General features: G+C 51.5%; 1 protein-coding gene across 1 annotated transcript in view; it reads left to right on the top strand.

Moving 5' to 3' along the window:
- The window catches only part of CFAP251 (cilia and flagella associated protein 251), a 670115-nt gene that overhangs the window by 162720 nt on the left and 486858 nt on the right, over positions 1 to 20537 (top strand). Inside the window, exon 8 of the mRNA XM_085633872.1 lies at positions 2898 to 2975. Within this exon, the coding sequence (XP_085489998.1) occupies positions 2898 to 2975 (78 nt within the window). The remainder of the gene's footprint in view (positions 1 to 2897; positions 2976 to 20537) is intronic.

Below are 20537 nucleotides of genomic sequence, written 5' to 3'. Positions count from 1 at the left end.
CGCGCTACGCGAATTTCACATAGCACAGTGCAAAATCGCGTAGCGTAGTTGGCATTTTTTGCTCGCTCCCGGTCCTCAACATCAAGTTGGCGACTGCGAGCGAGCAAAATGACATCCTGGCGAGACTTTTTCCTCGTTCGCGATTAGCAACATCAAGTTGCCGATCGCGAACGTGGAAAATAAACCTCCCGACGAGATTCTCAACGCGGGGAGGTCAGGTTTCTCATTGCGAGTGGTCACGTATGCTCGCGACCGCTCGCGATGAGAAACTACCAGTCCGCGTTGAGAAAGCTGCCGCTCGAGTAATAATCTACTCAAGCGGCAGAAAAACGACCGCTTGCACTGTGCAAGATGCCGTTTGCAATGATTGCACAGTGCGGACAAGCATCCGGCACTGTGCAATAATCGCGAACAGCGTACTACACAGTTCGTGTAGCGCTACGCGTATCTCACGTAGTGCGAAGTGCACTTCGTGTAGCTACGCGTAGCGCTACTACGCGATCTACGCCCAGGGTTATTGACAGTACATTTTATGTAGTAGCAGGTCAGGGCTTAAAGTTGGCCGGGTCCTGGCTTTTAGTTGGCCTGTCCTGCCGGTGTAGAGCAGTTCTAAAAGCAGGTGCCGAAACGGGTCCCTATCGTGCTCTCCGTTTTTATTACCTTCTGGGTGGAGGGGAAAAAAAGCTTAACACTGCAATTGTACCAATCAAAATCAAACATAAGCACCAGTTAAATTCAACAAGGACATATTCATGTTTTGAATCACAGGATATTGAGCTGACGGGAAGTTGGAACCTGCTTTCTCAACTCGACAGTCGGCAGTTCTAGCCCTACGCCACAACTTCGCCCACAAGAAGGGAAACATTTTCAATATTATATACAACGAAATCATATTTGTTGTTTATTTATCTCACGCAATTTACAACCATTGACAAAGCCAGTATCCCTGGCTTGTTGTAGGTGTAATATTTCTTGTATTGTATATCTGGATGAATGGACAGGCGGAGAAAAATACCAGTCAGGCAGCAAACTATGTTAAGTACAGATTTTTAGCTTCAGTGTTTTAAGCCACGCCCTTAGTTATATTGGCCGCTCCCCTATGAGAGACCCCCAGTTTTTCCATCCCACTTAAGGCCCTGTGTAGTAGTGCATACATTACACATATTTATAATATTTTTCTCACTGTTGGGTTTATTGCGAATTTTAACATACTGACGTGGTATAAAGATTAGTTTAACGCATATCTGACAGGGATACCCGAGATTATATCCTTTAGGGGCATATAGAAGGCAGTACGACCTAGAATGTGTAATTGTAGTATTTTAGCAGAGCTGGAGCCGTCTCCATTGTTTAACGAGTGGGAGATTCTCCAGAAAGTTCCCGAACCCCCCTTTGAGGCCCAGTCCTGTCCACCCTTGGTCACCTTTCCTCCTCGACTGCCCGTAAGGGGCGATCAGTTCGGTGCTTGGATCAGCCGGAAACCCTGGCGGGGTTTCTTGTGAAACACACCCAGTTTAGCGTTGACGTCCACGGACATTTTCAGCGGGATTAAACTGACCATGTGTTGTGCCTGCAGGTCCTTGTCACTGGGGTGAGTGTGATTCCCCGGCGTTCGCACCTTCACTTAAGATATACATTTTCCATTTGGTGAGTGCAGTGATAACTAGATGTGTTCACCAACGTCGCCCAATACGCATGTACAATTTAAGGCACTGCCGGGCTCAGTGATCTGCCCCCAGTGTCACCATTGTGGGCGAAATGCTGTGCGCGTGCCAGGATCAGGAGACAAACCCGGATTAGAATATAAATCTCCAGGCGCCATGGTACACAATTTAAAACACAGACCTCAAAAACATCTGCTCGGTAGGATCCAGCTCACTCTGGCCTTTGGAGCATAGTTTAATGAATAACACATAGCGCCTACAGATCAACAACACAAGGCCGAGGAATATGCTACTCAGGGTGATCTTAGTGGACGGTGCAAACTTGGATATGTGCAGGGGAAATATGGAAGCAATAATATACATTTACAATGATTATCCGGCCAACCTGTGTAGGAATGCAAAGGTCCATCATTAGATTGGTCACAGATGGGAATCTGTGATCCATCACATTCTAGGAGGGAATTATATGCATGGGTCTTTCATGCTCATAAAGTGGTATTGTAGGTAGGTGAATTCAGGACAGTTGTAAGTGTGTACTGTTATCTGCAGCGTGGACTCTCTTGAGATTTCTTAACTTACATCTCAAACGACAGTCAGCATGTTCGCCATTTTCTTTAGGCCGGGCTAGGGTTGTCCTCTTCCAGGTTCATGACCTTGTGGCTTGGGGACGTTGGTGATGTTGTTTTCTAGGAAGGCATCGAATTATTGAATTTCACAATACTTCCAGAATTCAATTTTGGGTTCTGGTGGAACCAAAGTGAAAGCGAGGGGGCATCGGTATTAATATTCGAATGTTTGTTGGCAAATTATGATCTGCTGCCATCTTAGACGCCTTCAAAGAGCCCTGAAAAGCACCTCCTCCATCTCAGTTGTCACTCTGCCCCATCTGCTTCGCCTTGCAATGGTGACACTTGGATGAAGGATATCATGATAGCAAAGAGGACCAATATATGATCAATCTTTGTCTATAGCTGTCTTTGTATCAATCCTCTCACCCTTGTTTTATATGCCAAGCACAGAAAAAGACCCAAGTACTGTTTTTGATGTATAGTTTCATGCCTGTTTCAGATGCTAATCAATTAAATAAACAGCAGTAAAGTAAAATACAGTTTCCAATGTGGGTAAAACTGAATATTCAAATTGTTGTGTTTTTGGAAACATTTTTTAAATTGATGCTTCAGAACTGCATTATATTTTAATTGCATGATACTTACAATTGGTATTTATTTTTAGAACTACATAATATTTAATCCACTGGATCATACACAGCTGATCAGCAACAGTGTATCACAAGTGATATTTTATGCATGGGTAAGTATAAAATGACCGTATTGCTTTCTACAGTCTAACACAACTGCACAAATTCTTTAATCTGAGATGCAGTACTTTCTACAGATTTATTGGATTATTTTGCACTCTTAGAGCTCATACAGCTTGTAGATGGACTTTAGAGCTGTTGTAGAATCGAGGGTATTTAACCATCGTTACACAGCTAATTTTGTGTTTCCTGAATCATAAGCAGTGTTTGTGTGAGACCGCGATTGTGGGGGCCACAGGGCAGAAAGGGGTCCCTGGACCCCATACGTAGTGGTTGAGTTATTGGAGAGTGGTGTCCTGGGGCTTATCCTACCTTTGCTATGTAAAGTGAGCCAAGGACAACCCATTCCACCCTTGACCCCCAGGGCAGCATGGGCAACAGTCACAGGCTTGTTAGGCAGTGTAGGGGCAAGAGCTCATAACTCAGCAGTCAACAGACACCTTAAGATAATGCCTAGTCTAATGCTCATCTTGTGGGGAAAAAGAATATACTTTCAATATCACAGCAAACGAAATACTACGCAATTCAGTGGAGCCACCATACATATTTGTTGTAAATTGCACTGGAAATCATGAGGCACTATACCTCCCTCGGTGCTACACTTTCCTCTCTTCCCCACTAATAGTCTTCCCACCCACTGAGGTTGGGGCTCCGCTATTACCATCCCGCTATGCCAGGGTATAGGCAAGGATCAGGCTCAGGTGCAAATTGCTCGTAGATTTCATGAATACAGTAGGTAACTCAATTCAAAGCTTTAGGGCGACTTTGGCACCACACATTCTGTAGAAAGCTCAGTGGCTTCACCCACTCATTTCGGTCTATCTCATCCCTTGTGGGCAGCTGGCCCAGGGCCGGACTGGCCGTAGCGGGCACCAGGTGTTTCCACGGTGGGCTGCCAGGGTGGGGTCTGGTTTTGGGCCTCTGGGGGGCCATTTTTGTTACGGGACCGGGAATATTGCCCCCTTGTTATAAAATCGGCTGAAGCCGGTCCTAGCAAACAGCTCGGCCGCACCTCCCTGCCCCCAAGGGAGCCGGCCGAGCAGTTTGCCAGGGCCGGTTTCGGTGCCCAGTCCAGTCCTGAGCTGGCCTGGATGTGTAGCATGACTGAGGGGGTGGGGTGTTCTCACCCATACAAGGTGGACTCCTTTGGGGCTGTTCACCACAGCAGCAGCTCTGTCCAGGGCAGTCTCTCAGGACTGGCTCAGAAAGACTACTGCAATACCACCAGCTTCCAATCCTCAGCAGTGGCAGCCCTTAGGAGTTAGCTGTGAAGCTGTGCATCAGCTGGTAATAGTTGCATCCTCCAGGTCGATTAGTTTCAGCTCTCGAGCCAGTTGCAGCCACCAGGCCCTTTTGGTGTTTCCCTCTTCAGTGCTTTGATATTTAAGTCGGTATTACTGGTCACTCATCCGACGACAAGCTCCTGGGTCGACTCAGGTTTACACTCTCTGGTACAGGCTTAGTTGCAGCTTCTCAGATACTGCACGGATAGACCAGGAGATCTCTTCTTAGTACCGGTCCCTTTTGGATTACCCTCTTAAGTTTGCCAGCTTTCTCTGGGTGTTCCTGACACCGGAAACATGCTGGGCCTCTTCTTCCTGTGCATTCTCTTTTCCTGCAGAGCTAGACACAGTCCTTGCCTGTCTCTGAAGGCAGTCAGACCTTTAGTTTCTTCAGACATATCCGCAGCTCTGCAAGCAGAAAGTGGTGATTTCAGGCGAGGTCCTCTCACCTCTTAGAGACTGTCCACAGATACCAGCAACGGTTACAGCAGCTCTTCACATGCTCTATGGAGCACCCTCTTACTTGGTCAAGAAGAACTAGGGACTGGAACAAAGTGGGTTGGTTTAGATCCCACTTTTCTATGCATTTTCTAGAGAGGGGATGTGGATTCACTGTTTTTTAAATTTGAGAACCAATTTGGGGTGGTTCTTTTCAAGTGTCCTTCTCTGGCTGTTCTCCTGAAACCCGGGCCTGTTTCAAAATGGCATCACGGTCCAAATAATTCAGGAATTTTGCTATTACTGGCCGCGAGCGTGTTAAGTGCTGCTTCTCACATCAGGTAACAATGGGGCTGGTTCTAAGTAGGACAACATAGGCACAGTGTTCTCTACACCATGCTGCCATCAACTTCCTAAAGTGGTAATCAGAGACAGGCAAAAATGCAGACAGTGTCTAGAAACTTCCTCACCTTGAACAACAGAAACTGCTGTCCCTCACCCCTCCTGTCTTCAAAACGGCATTGCTCAGCAATACTATTAAGCAGTCATTTGTAGCAAGGACCTCATAAGATTTCTAACATTAGCTCTGACTACATCCTTCTCTCTTCAGTGTCTGGGTCTCCAACCTCCAGTCAAAAGAACTCAAATAATACACTTCCACTTCATCTTATGTCATGGTAATCCAGGGGCATTAAAAAAAACACACCACCATACATGTGACACATTGTTACATGTATGGTGGTGTGTGTGTGTTTAATGCCCCTGGATTACCATGGCACATGATGGAATGGAAGTGTATTATCTGCACAAGCACTCTACATGCACACAGGATATCAGCATACGGTCCTGGGACTCAAGTAAAAGAAAAGCTTTACACAAAAGGGGACAGAAGGCCACTCTCTCACTGACACAGATAAAAAGATCTGTTCATACCACACATAATTAAACACAATACACTGCAGCACCGCTTTACATGATACACCCTCAACAGAGAAAGTAGTCCACTGTTCACTAAGAGGGCACACATGATGCACCCCTACAGGTCACAACATAGGCCCTGGACGTCGCACTGTTAGGGGCGGGTCTATGCCTCTGCACATACGCTACATGAGCATGACACCAGGGCCAAAATAAAAAGTCAGGACATCAGGTTCACATGCAGTCGGGCACTCAGAGCAGGCGCACATGCCCACATACCATGCAGGCGACATTTCCCATCCCAACAATTTGTCAAGCCTCACATGCTGTATGCCATAAAACACCTTCAGCTATCAAGTTTAACATGATGTATGCCACAGTGAATAGCTGCATGTGCAACATGTCATGACAAGCCACAGTTGATGGGTCTAGACGGTACTGTCCAAATGTATGCTAGTGTTGGGCTGTTTTCTTCGTGAATGATTGTCATTAATCATACCATTTTAAAAGTAGGCCACATCATCTGTTTACTTGGAGACATGCTCGATGCCAAGATTGGGGCGGTTGGGTCGGATGTCACGTTGCTGCGCCAAGATCTGCGCAACGCTGTGTCTCGCATCACAGAAGCGGAGACCTGGATTTCTGGAGTGGAAGTCGACGTTACCATGCTGAAGCACAAAATGGCGAACATGGAAAAGATCCAGCGGGGATTAGCGCTTCGGGTGGAAGATGCAGAAGGACGGGCCCGGCGGAACAACTTGAGATTCGTGGGTTTTCCAGAGGGTTGCGAGGCAGGCAATATGGAACGTTTCCTCACGCAGTGGTTGGAAAGTTGGCTCCCGCCGGATGCTATGTCACGCTGCTTCGTGGTGGAATGGGCTCACCGGGCACTGATGCAGAAGCCGCCACCAGGGGCACGCTCGCGGCCAGTAATAGCAAAATTCCTGAATTATTTGGACCGTGATGCCATTTTGAAACAGGCCCGGGCTAAGGAACCGCTGCTCTATGAAAATGTGCGCATATCAATATTTCCCGACTACACTTGACTAGTACAGCAACATGCTTCATTCATGGCAGCGAAGGCCCGGCTGAGAGACCTTAAGCTCCAGTATGCCCTGTTGTTTCCGGCTCGCCTGCGGTTGGTGTACCAATCCCGTACTCACTTCTTTGACACCCCGGAGGAGGTATTTAAGTGGACCGACGAAACGGTGTGGGTGCGGGTGCCTACGCCGCCCGGTAGGGAGTCGGACTCTGGAGAGGTGGCCCGGAAGGATCCGAAGGGACGGCAACGGAGGGGTGACAGGCGGTCACGATCCAGGAGGCGCTCTGTATCTGGTGGGGTCTCCTCGGGGGGGGGAGGTCCGGAGCATGGACACTGATTTTTGGTACACTGACGCTTGGGATTGGTAAGGTGCGGGGGTGGTCTCCCTGGCCCTCAATGTGCTTATCATAGTCTTTGTGATATAATTGTCAGGGGAGTTAAGATGTGGGCTGGTTCTCTGCCGGGCTTGTACTAGTCGAGATTTAGCCCAAGGAACATGAGCTGGGAGTTGGGGATCCATTGGATGGGGCAGTGCCACTTCCCCCGTTGGGATTTAGGGCCATATGTATCAAAGGGTTTTACCCATTCTGTGTCTATGGGAAAATGTGCTCATACATATGGCCCCTGGTTACTAGCCCCACCGCGACAGATGCTTCAGAGTTATTGAGGTATGGGGTGGGTGGTTTGTTGGGGGGGAGTTGTTATAGGTTCCGCGTCGCACTTCCATTGTGGGTTCATGACACTATTCATACACCCAGCCGCAGCCCCCTACTTGTGAGGTGGATGGGGTCCCTTCCCTATGGCTAGCATGTCGTTAAGGGACACGGGAGTCCCAGGCACCCTCCGTATTATAAGCTGGAACGTGAGAGGGGCCCTTGACAAAATTAAGCGGGGAGAAATATTGCATCAGGCCAAAAGGGCTCGGGCGGATATCCTCATGCTGCAGCAAACGCACCTCCTGGGTACGAAGACCCCATGCCTACAGCGATATGGGTACCAACAGATCTTTCATGCAGGATTTGCGAGGGGATCCAGAGGGGTGGCGATACTGGTCCATCGTAGGGTCCCATATATACATGCGCAGCAGTGTATTGATCCGCAGGGCCGCTGTTAGACCTGCCAGCCCTTTGGCTATTCCCTCCTTATTTTTTTCTTCCTTTACACTCTAATTTTTCTGTCCACTAATTTTTTTGGGTGTTGATTTAGAGGCTCTGGGTGCCCCATTATCACTAATTGATGGTGTGGCTCAAGGTGCTTCCCTAAAATGGAGGGAGGGAGAAAGCTCCTCCACAAAATGGTGGCCTAAACTGTCACCTCAGAACCTGGGCCATAGGCTGTCATGAGGGGTTCCAGTACCTTCTGGGCCACTCTGGCCAGTCAGGGACCAGGCTATATATAGAGGTGAGGTGCGTCGGCCATTTTGTAGAAGGTGTGAAGTGAGGTAGTCAGGAGTAAGGCACCTGAGTGGGGAGATGGAAGCGCTGAAGGGGGGAAACTGACTGTTCTTAGGGCCTGCTTTTTCCACCCCTTGGTTGACACTACCCCCTACCTCGTGACCTAGCCTTGCCTTCAACCTCTGACCTGGGATCACATTAACTGGTTGTGCTTCCCACCTAGACAGGACCCCTGAGGGGAACTGAGGGAGAGAGTGGCCATCTCCAACCTTGTCTACCGTTTTCCTGACTGTGCCTGGGTTCCCCCTGTCTTGTTCCACCACTGGCGTGTGGCCTGCCGCCTTCCAACCAACCTGCCCTGAGCTAGGGCGTCGCTGTGAGGGAAAAAGGGGCGCTAGGCGCCGAGCACATCGCCACCCCCGAACTGCAGGCCACCCCTTAATTTGTATCACTATCGCCGGGGCTGCCCCCAAAGAATAGCTCACCGCTGCGGCCCGGGGCCGGAAAGGTCACCCTCATGGTCACTGGGGCCCGCGAAGAGGACCGGGCCCCCGCCGCCGCAGTCTCAGTAACGCAGCACATCTTGTGAGAGGGCCGCCGGAATTCGAAGAAGACCGCGTTAGGCTTGGAAGCCAGCCTCCCGCATCACGTGACGGGGCGGGCTGCCTGACGGCGCCCCCGCCGACTCCTGAAGCAGTAGAGGCCGCGCCCCCGCAGGCTGCGCTGACAACGGGAGCCGCGGGCGCGCCTCCAATCCCCCACCAACTCGATGGTATCGCGGAAGGAGGAGGCCCTCGACCCGGAGATCGCTGGGAGGCCGGAGAGCCCTCACCAGGGCCAACGTTGAGCCACAGAGTAAGGTAACCTCCAGGGGAGGAGGGCGGGAGGCCCGAAGCTCGCCCCTCCCCCGGGGAAGCCCGTTGTCAAGTCTGCTGAGAGTCCCCTCTACCCTTCGCACCGGGATCCCCAGACCAAGTTGGCGCTGAGACGCGCTGGGGGGAACTGTGCGGAGCCGCACTCAGGGACCGTATGTTCAGCTCTTCTGGGACTAACCCGATAGGGCTGCCACAACTAACCACGAGTAAGGAGCTGATGTGAGGCCAGAGTTCAGGCAACAAAGTACTCCCAGCTCTGAAGCTCTAGGGCTTGGATAGATGCAGCACTATGCTTGAGGCTCCACTGAAGTGCTATATTTAGTGACCTGATTACAAGCGCATTGTAATGGCTATGTGAAGCGCTATATTTAATGACCTGATTTCAAGCGCATTGTAATGGCTATGTGAAGCGCTATATTTAATGACCTGATTTCAAGCGCATTGTAATGGCTACGTGCAGTTCTATATCTAATGACCTGATTTCAAGTGCAATGAAATTACTATGTGCAGGGCTATGTCTATGACCCTAATGAGATGTAAATGAAAACTGATTGATTTCCTCTGAAAGAAAAGAAAAACCGGATAAAAAGAAAGATAAAGCTTTTCTAACTTTTCTAACTCCTTGGTGTAGTGTCGTTTTGAGTGGTGATACGCTGGAGTGCCGAGGTAAGTGGGATGCAAGCACGACATGTCCTCTGGAATGAGGCCTGTCCACCTGAGCCAAGCTACCATAGGTCTTTAGGTCCAACAGCCGCTATCTATTTATTCGGGGTACGGTTGGGGAGGTCCCCTTGATTTTGGGTTGTGTGTATGCCCCCCCCCCTTGCAGTGGTCTCATGTGGAGAGGGTACTGGCCCTTTGGGCGGATATGCCGGATATGCTCTCTGTAGTGGGAGGGGACTGGAACGATGTTATGGACCTGGCTAGGGACCGAAGTGGGGGGGAGGGTGGTTCGAGGAGAGGTGGCCCCACGAAACTAAGCTCCCTGGTGGCTAGTCTTGACTGGATTGATGTCTGGCGTTGGACCCACAGCGATAGGCGGGAGTACACATACCTCTCGGCAGTTCACAACACCTTCTCAAGGCTGGACTACCTATTTATTCCCCTGGCGGAGGCTAGTAGAGTGGTGCTGGTAGAGATCCTACCCCGTGGCCTATCTGACCATTCCCCAGTGTCCCTTGAGTTGGCTATGGGCAGAGGGCGACAGCCCTTTCGGTGGCGCCTCTCGCCATGGCACCTGCAGAATGCAGATTACAGTACGCATATGAGGGAAACCATTGCTCACTACCTCACTTCAAACGAGGGATCGTGTCTAGTGTTGGGTCCTTGTGGGAGGCCTTGAAGCCCACACTATGAGGTGTGGCTTTATCTTGGTGTTCGGCGGCCCACAGCAAGCGCAGGGAGGAGGTGACGCGGGCGGAGGCCTCCGTTGAGGCGCTCGAACGGCAGGCCAGGGAAGAAGGGGGAGGGCTACTGGTGAGGCAATTACTCCAGGCCCAACAGTCCTGCGCTGCCCTTCTTATGGACGAAGCTCGTCAGACTTGGCTGGCGACACGTAGCAGAATATACCAGTGGGGGGACAAGTCAGGGAAAATGATCTATCGGCTCTGCCAGGGCGCCTTTCATGCCCAGGCCCTCCCCGGTTTATTGGATGATAAATGGGTACCGATCACCGACCAGCTCTTTATAGCCGAAAGTTTTGCTGCCTATTATGCAGATCTTTATGCCCCCCAGGAATGCCTGCCAGCCGCCACCGTCGATAAATTCTTAGCAGATCTGCCCCCTAAAGCGGTATCTGATTAAGTGCGGGATCGCTTGGAGCTTCCATTAACGGAGGAAGAGCTCGGCACAGCCTTGGGAGAGCTTAACTCTGGGAAGGTGCCCGGACCCAATGGGTTCCCGAACGAATTCTTCAGACGCTATAACACGCAATTGGCCCCATACTTTCAGGCCGTGGTGGAGGAGGCCAGGGAAAAGGGCATACTCCCCCCAGACTGGAGACACGCAGAAGTGGTGGTGTTTCTTAAACCCGGCCGGCCCCCGAATCAACGGGCTTCGTATCGCCCTATCTCCATCCTTAATGTGGAGGCTAAGATCCTGGCCAAGGCATTGGCTAATCGCCTTCTGACACACATATCGGCTCTTATACACCCTGATCAGGCTGGGTTCATGCCCAAGAGGGCCACCAGACACAATATAAGGCGGGCACACGTGGCGGTGGCGGCTGTTCGACAAACTGGGGAGCAGGCGGCGCTCCTGTTAGCAGACATGGATAGGGCCTTTGACTCTTTGAGTTGGGTATACCTGTTTGCCTTACTGCGCCGCCTCAACCTGGGCCAGCGCTTCCTATCCTACCTTCAGCTCCTCTACACAGATTTGACAGCGACGGTGCGGGTGGCGGGGGTGGCATCTACTATCTTTCCGATACAGCGGGGTACATGGCAGGGATGCCCCCTGTCCCCATACCTGTTCGCGCTAGCGATGGAACTGCTGGCGGCGTGGGTACGCATGGATGCGCAGGTCCGAGGCTTTGAATGGTCTCCGAAGGTATCGGACAGGATCGCATTATATGCGGATGACGTCCTGTTTTTCCTTACGGAGCTAGATGTGTCGGGCCGCGACTCCTACGGATCATGCAGATCTTTGGGGAGACGTAGGGACTCTATATGAATCCTCGCAAATCTACACTGTGGATTCTGGGGGACCGCTCGAAGCCCGGTGCGTGGGCGAGGGATATTCAGCTGGCTGCAGGTGGGCTGAAATATTTGGGGGTGTTCCTTTCGGAGGTACCGGTTATTTCTTGGGAGCACAACATAACGCCGGTGTGGGAGAGGATCCGCTCTGACCTCAAGACCTGGTCTCGAATGCCACTGACGCTGTATGGCAGGTCAGCAATATTTAAGATGGTGGCGCTGCCTAGGCTACTATACCAGCTGCAAAACTATCCATATCCGATCCCACCTCGATGGTTCCGGCAGGTGAATTCTGTGTTGGGGCAGTTTCTGTGGGTGGGGGGTAAAGTACGTGTGGCCCTTAGAACATGTTTTCTATCCTCTTATTGCGGGGGAATTGCGTCCTCGGATGTCCTGTCTTACTACCAGGCCTCGTATCTCCTTGTCCTCAACGAGTGGTGGTATGGTGAAAGGAGGGACCCGGCGTATGCATTGGAGCGGCTGCTTATGGGGTCTAACACACTACACACTATCCTGTACTCGGCGCCTATGTGCAGCAGCATGCCGTCGGCCATGCGAGTGGTTTTCCTGATATGGCAGCAAGCATTGCGTCGGATGGGTTGGTGGAATGTTTTGACCGAGGAGACCCCCCTCTGGAATAATGGGCGCTTCCCAGACCTGGTGGCTCTACGGGGCTTCCGCGGATGGGATGATATTGGCATCTCGACATTGGGAGACGTTATGAGTGGCACGACGCTTAAGTCATTCCAGGACTTACAATGAGGATTTTCTATGCCCCAATCACAGTTCTATAGATATCTCCAGTTTCGCCATGCACTGTCCCCTAGCCTGGAGGGACTGACATCCCTCCCCGAGTTCAGTCCGTTGGAAGCGAGACTCTTCATGGGGGACTTGGAGACCAAGAAGATCTCAAGGATCTATCAGGCCCTAGTTATCCATTGTTCTACAAAGCTACAGAAACTGCGGGGGGATTGGGAGACTGACGTGGGTGCACTAGATGAGGAGGACTGGCGGGAAGCCCTGGCGGCTCCTAGAGAAGCGGCTATAGCGATGCGCCTGCTCCTCATACAATTCAAATATCTGCATAGGGTCTACTTCACCCGGGCCAGACTGTTCAGAGCGGGCATGATTGCTGCTCCGGATTGCCTCAGATGTGGCCGGGAGGAAGGAACATTTCTTCACACTACTTGGCACTGCCCTTCCCTAGACCGGTTTTGGAGGGGGGTGATTACCTGCCTGTCGGAGGTACTGTAGTGGGAAATCCCACGAACGCCACGAGTAGCGCTGCTGCATGTTATGGAGGGCATTGGGGGTAATGTCTATAAGCGACATCTCTTGCGGCTTGGACTTACACTAGCAAAGCGGGACATCGCCAGAGCATGGAAAGCACCTCGGGCTCCATTGGTGACCGCATGGAAAAACGGCCTAGATTTCTGTATGGGTCTGCAACAGCCCATATTTGTGGCCAGGGGATGCCCACGCAAGCAATATAAAATATGGAAAAGATGGGCGGACTATCGGGGGATGTGGCTGGAGCAACCAGTGGAGGTAGAGGATCGTTTATGGGGATAATTCTTGAGACTAGTCAGGTTGGGGGGGCGCCGTGCTGGGGGGGAAGACAGGGGATATATCTTCTTGTGATACGACTTGGCAGCAGGACATTAAGGCTGTGGTGGGGATCGTATGGACATGGTGCGACGCAGGGGAAATGGTGGGGGCGTTGGGGGGGTTTGTTATAATTTGGGATATAATTTTGTGGCATTGTTGGATGGCAGGCATAAAAATAGATTGCTTTAGTGACATGATGCAATGTGATTTGATTGACGACTCTGATACACAGGGTGCTGTGATATATATGCAATCGACAAATAAAATATGTTTAAAAAAAAAAAAAGACACAGATTAGAGGTCTCATTATGGAGTCCCTGGTTTTCCAGATTCAGACGGTATCAAGAGTTATTGGCTGAACTGGGATTACAAGATCCGCAGTAACTCATGGATTGAGACTACTTTTCCCCTAAAACTCCATCTGGTAGGTGGAGTCCCTGGATCAAATTTCGAGGGAAAATGAGGAATAACCAGATGAAGCAGGCCTGAAATTACTAACTCATGAATTACTCTTTAGGGGATGCTCATGGTCCTACTTGTAATTCGGCTCTTATTCTGTTCCCGTTCTCCCTCTTTGCCCCCAGTATTGCTAACTCTAGGGCTGATTTTGCAGACACTTTGTAATGAGACCCTAAAGTTTGCTCTCAGGATATCATCAATTAGTGTTATTAAATCTATGCAAACTCATGCTGGACTCAAGTTGGAACCCCTAACAGGGAATCTTACAGCTTCCTTATATGCCGGGCCACTGGAATTATATGGCATGAGAGGGCCAAATTATAAGGCAGGGTTGAGGAAATTATGTGGCAATAAAAGGTGAATTATGTGGCATAATGCCGCAATTTTTGAAATAGTATTACTTAATTATTTAGTACTTTTTACACTTTTTACACTTTTTAACACTGTCTGGGCATTGGGCATACCTTATTAGTACCAGTATAATACCCAAATATAGCGATAAGCAACAGAATTGTGACCAGGCAACCTTTGCAAAAGGCCTTCCCTTGCACTACAACACGTGCCACTGCATTTTTAGTAACTTTTGAACCGTTTGAGCTAGAAATATTTTTTTTGTTAAAATCTGCAGATTATGCAGCAGTATGCGAAATCCACCTGTGCGGCACAATCACATTTTTCCAGTAGCCCTGCTTATATGTAATTGGCTCTTCATTCTATTCTTCACGGATTTTTGGAAGAGAACTATCTCCATAATGATTTTTAGTGATGCCCCTTCTTTAAGTGGAGGACAGACAGACTATACCTGTTGGAAATACTCCACTCCCACACCGGAAGAGGTTGGTGGTAACGGGGTCTTTCCAGGACATACAGTGGTAGCTTGGCTCGAGTGGTCAGGAATCAGGCACCGTGCTAAGCATACGACATACCCATACAATAACCATGCGTGCATCCGTTCCAAAAACGACTCTACACCGTAAAAATTATGAAAATATCTTGCTTTATCTTCTTTTTCTCTTAGTTGCTGATTAGATAAATAATACACAATCACAATATACAAAGCTTTTTAAATAGTGCAGGTCAAATAAATACTGTCTTAATGATTCAATAAATAGGGGTGATCATAAATAAGGAAGGCATAAATATAAGTGCAATACATACAGGCAATTAAATATTCTGAGGCAATAAATACTGCAAACCAATAAATATTGGGCAACAATAAATACTGTGGAACAATAAATACAGTGAAGCAATAAATAGGTTAAATACAATAAATACAGTGCCCTCAATAAATAATTAAAAGCTGACAGTGACACTTATAGAATCAGATCACATTTGAGATTACTATGGGCTGATTTGGCCCAGTCACAGCTTGTGGGGATGTGGAAGGCTTGAGGGTGTCTACTCCCTGGCTTGGACAAGGTTGAGGCCTAAACTGAGGTAGATCAAGGGGGGAATACCAGAGACCTGGCTCTCTCACTCTACACAACCCCTCTAAATTAGTCTCAGCTCACCCCTGGCACAGTCCAGCTGGTTCCAGCACCTCTCTAACCCCTAGAGTAATCTCTTAGGATTCCACAGGGCCTTTAGCGCCCTCTATTCCACTTACTGCCCTTTTTCTGAAGTTCCGACGCCGCTGGAGTCGTGTCGACGCCGTGAGGCGGTTCCGGTTCGATGTCGGCGGCCTCGGCACAATGTCAGTTCTTGACGACGCCGGTAGGCGGTTCCGGTTCGATGTCGGCGGCCTCGGCTCGATCTCGACCTCCGATTCGATGACGTCGGGCCGACTTGGCTCGGTGTCGACTTCGGGCGGCTCCGGTCCGATGGCGACCTCAGTTTCGATGACGTCGGCCGGCCTTGGCTCGATGTCGACTTCCGGCGGCTCCGGAGTGCGATCTCCACTCCCGACCTCCGGTGCTCCTCTCCTCAGGTTCCGGCGACTCCGGAGTGCGACCTCCACTCCCGACCTCCGGCACGATTCTCTCAGGTTCCGGCGACTCCGGAGTGCGATCTCCACTCCCGACCTCCGGCACACTTCACCTCGGTCTCCGGCGACTCCGGAGGGCGGACTTCACTCCCCCGTCGACGCCGCTCACTCGACCTCGGGTGACTTCCTCCTCGACCTCTGGTACTCCTCACGACCTCCGTCGGCGCCCTCTCTCGACCTCTGGCGGCTCCGGGTACGACGTCTGCTTTACCAGTCAGCGCCGCTTCTCCCCCTCGGGCTCCAGGTCTCCAGGCTACTCGACGTCGGACTCCAGGGAAACCAGTATCCAGGTCAGGATCTTGCTGTTCTTTGCTTCTAAGGCCTGTTCCTGCTGTCCAGGTCCTTAAGATGGTTTTTCTTGCTTCTTCCCACACAGGGCTCCAGGCTGGGCTCAGTCAGTAGGGACTAGTATCAAGGGTGGGTTTATGGACCCCACTCCAGGCACAAGTTTCCACCCCTGCTGCCTCACTCCTTCCTCCTTCAGGTTTCTGCTGCTCACTCTTCACCAGTCAGGTGCCAACTGCCAGCCCCAACTGCCAACTCTCTGTCTTAGCTTCCCAACATTCTAAACCGCCTCCAACTGTCACAGGGTTCTGGAATGTTCTGGAAGGTGCTAGTAGGTTCCAGTGGGTGCTGGTGATGTCACAGGTGGCCACCATTTTGTGCTCCAGGCCCTCAGACAGAAGTTCCAGGGGTAGATAAAATGGCTCCCTGAATCTGCAGCAACACTAAAAAGTCTGGTGGTTCCCAAAAAGGAAAAAATCAAACAGGGTTTGAGGCAAAAGTGGGACAAAATAAATAATGATGAGGAGGGACCACCCAAAGGGCTGACAGGTCTAACACGCGTCCCCCCCAGCTGAAAGTGGGGAGAGCTACCCAACCCCTTGGGAGTTCTCATCACTAAGGCGGAAATACCTTGAGAGACCGTCTGCATTGGCGTGGTCCACTCCAGGCCGATGTTCCACCTGAAAGTCCATTCCCTGTAGGGAAATAGACCACCTCAACAACTTGGGATTCTCCCCCTTCATCTGCATCAGCCAACGAAGGGGTCGGTGGTCGGTCTGAACTAGGAAGTGCGAGCCAACCAGGTATGGCCGCAACTTCTTCAGAGCCCATACCACTGCAAAGGCTTCACGCTCAATTGCACTCCACTTCTGTTCCCTGGGGAGTAGTCTCCGGGATAGGAAGACCACGGGTTGATCCAGACCCTCTTCGTTGAGTTGCGATAACACTGCCCCAATGCCATGTTCTGATGCATCTGTCTGGACAATGAACTCCTTGGAAAAGTCTGGGGCCCTTAAGACCGGGGCCTCGCACATGGCTTTCTTCAATCTCACAAAGGCCTGCTGACAAGCCTCCGTCCAGACTACCCGTCGAGGTTGTTTCTTGGACGTGAGCTCCGTGAGGGGGGCTACGATGGTACCGTATCCCTTCACGAAGCGGCGGTAGTATCCCGTGAGGCCCAGAAAAGCTCAGACCTCAGTCTGTGTCTTGGGGGGTTCCCAGGCCATGATGGGCTCGATCTTCGCCTGGAGGGGTTGCACCGCTCCCCTACCCACCAAGTGTCCAAGGTACACTACCGACCCCTGCCCGATCTGGCACTTGCTGGCCTTGATCGTCAATCCAGCTTGTCTCAGGGCCTGGAGAACAGCTTGCAGGTGACGCAAGTGATCCTCCCAGCTGTTACTGAAGACGGCTATGTCATCCAGATAAGCAGCAGAGAAACTCTCCATTCCGGTGAGGATCTGGTTTACCAGGCGCTGAAACGTGGCAGGTGCGTTCTTGAGCCCAAAGGGCATCACACAGAACTGCTAGTGGCCATTGGGCGTGGAGAAGGCTGACCTTTCCCTTGCTCCATCAGTCAAAGAGATCTGCCAGTACCCAGAAGTAAGGTCAAAGGTACTTAGATATTGGGCAGCTCCCAGCCGGTCAATCAATTCATCCGCCCTAGGGATCGGATGAGCATCAGTTTTGGTCACTGAATTCAGTCCCCGGTAGTCCACACAGAACCTCAGTTCCGGTTGGGCACCCGGTGGTGCAGCTTTTGGTACTAGTACCACCGGACTGGACCAGGGGCTGCTAGAAGGTTCGATCACTCCTAGCTCCAGCATCTTAGTGACTTCACTGTGAATGCTGGCCTTCACCTTGTCTGACATCCGGTAGATCTTGGACTTCACAGGTGGGCTGTCTCCTGTGTCCACGTCATGGACGCACAGGTGAGTCCTACCCGGGACAAGGGAGAACAACGAAGAGTACTGCCCCAGGACCTGGCGACAGTCCTCCTGCTGTTCAGGAGTTAGAGATGGGGAGAGAATCACTCCCTCCACCGACCCATCCTTTTCTTGAGACGCAAACAAATCGGGGAGAGGCTCGCTTTCCACGTCCTCTCCTCCGTCAGTCACCATCATCAAGATGACTTCGGGCCTCTCGTGGTGGGGTTTGAGGCGGTTGGCGTGCAGCACCCGTAGGGGCTGACGAGGGGTCTTCAGGTCCACCAAGTAGGTAGCCTTACCCTTCTTCTCCAACACCTCAAAGGGTCCTGACCAGCGATCCTGGAGGGCACTAAGCTCTCCTGGTTCGATCACCCACACCTTCTGGCCAGGCTCCAACTCCACCGGGTGAGCGTTGTGGTCATACCACGCCTTCATCACTGCTTGGCTGGCTTCCAAGTTGTCAGAAGCTTGCTTCCACAACTTAGCCATTTGGCTCCGGAAGGCCAGCATGTAGCTCACCACATCCTGGGGAAGCTTTCTGGGAGTTCTTTCCCATCCGTCTCTCACCAGGTTGAGAGGTCCACGTACAGGATGCCCATACAGAAGCTCGAAGGGGCTGAAGCCCACTCCCTTCTGTGGCACTTCCCTGTAGGAAAAAAGTAAACAGGGTAGGAGGACGTCCCATTTCCTCCGCAGGCTTTCAGGCAGACTTCTGATCATGCCCTTCAAGGTTTTGTTAAACCTCTCCACCAGACCATTGGTCTGGGGGTGGTAAGGAGTTGTGAACCGGTAGGTCACTCCACACTCCTTCCACATGGCCCGCATGTACGCTGACATGAAGTTGGTCCCCCTGTCGGACACAACTTCCTTGGGAAAACCCACTCGGGTAAAGATTCCCATCAGGGCCCTAGCCACAACAGGTGCTGTTATGGTCCTCAGAGGTATTGCCTCCGGGTACCGTGTGGCATGATCCACCAGGACCAGGATAAACCTGTGACCAGCTGACGTTGGTGGATCTAACGGACCCACAATGTCGATGCCCACCCTTTCAAAGGGGGTGCTAACGACAGGAAGTGGTTCCAGGGGAGCTTTCAGCTTCACCCCTGTTTTCCCACTGGCTTGGCAAGACACACATGTCCGGCAGTAGGTATCGGACGACACTTTCATCTGAGGCCAATAAAAGTGTGGGACAAGACGGGCGAAGGTCTTGTCTTGCCCCAGGTGTCCTGCCAATGGTATCTCGTGAGCCAACTCCAGAAGGAAGGCTCTGTAACGTTGAGGGACTACCAAGGCTCGTGACGATCCGTGTAGGGGTGCCTTGGGTTCACTGTAGAGGAGGCCATCCTCCCAGTAAACACTGTAGTTCCCTTCAACGTTCCCTGCTGCCTGGGCTTCGGCCTGTCGCCTCAGCCCCTCAAGGGTAGGGCACTCCCTCTGGCCCTGGCAGAATTCCTCCCTGGACGGGCCTCCCTCCACGTGCCACTCGGCCGGGATGGGTAGGTCCTCCAGTTTGGTAACATCCCCCACCGCAGACTCCTGGTCCACCACCTCCGGTGGCCTATCCGTCCTACGGGGTGCGGACGCCGAGGCAGGCTCCTCCTGTCCTCGGTTCTTCCCTTGACTGGCAGCTGGCTGGGCCTTTGTTCCAGGCTCCAGCCGAAACGAACTCCCTCTCCGGGTAGTCGCGGACCTTGTGCTCACACAGGCCCAGTCAGGTGTACCCAGCATCTCAGTGTGAGTCCGGTATTCCACCTCCTTCCAAGCATTGTGCTCCATGTCATTCCCCAGCAGACAATCAACTGGCACGGCAGGGCTTACGGCAACTCGAAGTGAACCTGCAACCCCCCCCCATTCAAAGGGAACCTCGGCCACTGGATAGTGGCCTGTTCTGCCGTCAGCCATCGCGGCTGGGTGGAGTACATCGGGAATTACCTGCTCTGGAGACACCAGTTGGCTACGTACCATAGTCATATTGGCTCATGTGTCTCTCAGAGCCTCCCCTCTTTGGCCGTTGATGGTGACCCACTGCCCATACTTGACAGTATTTGCGGGCACCTGGATCTTAGGAACCATCTCCCGTTCTCCCAGGGACACTAAAGTGACACCCGCCCACTCCCTTCCCTTAGTTAAGGGCATCTCCTCCCCGAGCACTACACTAGCTACTCCGGGGGTCTTTCCTCCAATGGGAGGGGGTGGTCGTTTCAGGCACTTCGGATCTCCTTTATAGTGTCCAACGCCACCGCACTTGTAGCAATGGACAACCCTTGGCTGCTGACTCTGGCCAGGATTAGGGTTTCTGGGTGGGTTAGCCCTAGGGGTGAATCCCGTTCCCTTACCTTGGAAATTATTTTTTGGGCCTTTGGAGAACTCCTTTTTCTTTTCCCCTCCCTCTTTCTTCTGGGGGGCGCCCTGTCCGGCCTTTTGAGTATCCCCTCCAGTCCCCCTTGTGGACACCCGGGTACTAGCCCAAATGTCCGCCTCCTCAGCAAGCTTCCGGGGACTGGTCAGCTTGCTATCCACCAGGTGTTGACGCAGTTCAGGGAAACATTTCTCGAGCAGGTGTTCCTTCAGTACTAGATCAAACAACCCCTCGTAGTTCCTCACTTCACTGCCCTGAATCCAACCCTCTAGTGCCTTCTTTGCATAGT

Source organism: Triturus cristatus, chromosome 11 (assembly GCF_964204655.1).
Source record: "Triturus cristatus chromosome 11, aTriCri1.1, whole genome shotgun sequence".
NCBI lineage: Eukaryota > Metazoa > Chordata > Amphibia > Caudata > Salamandridae > Triturus > Triturus cristatus.
The sequence above is the reverse complement of the archived record's forward strand: the minus strand, read 5'-3'. Positions and strand labels throughout refer to the sequence as shown.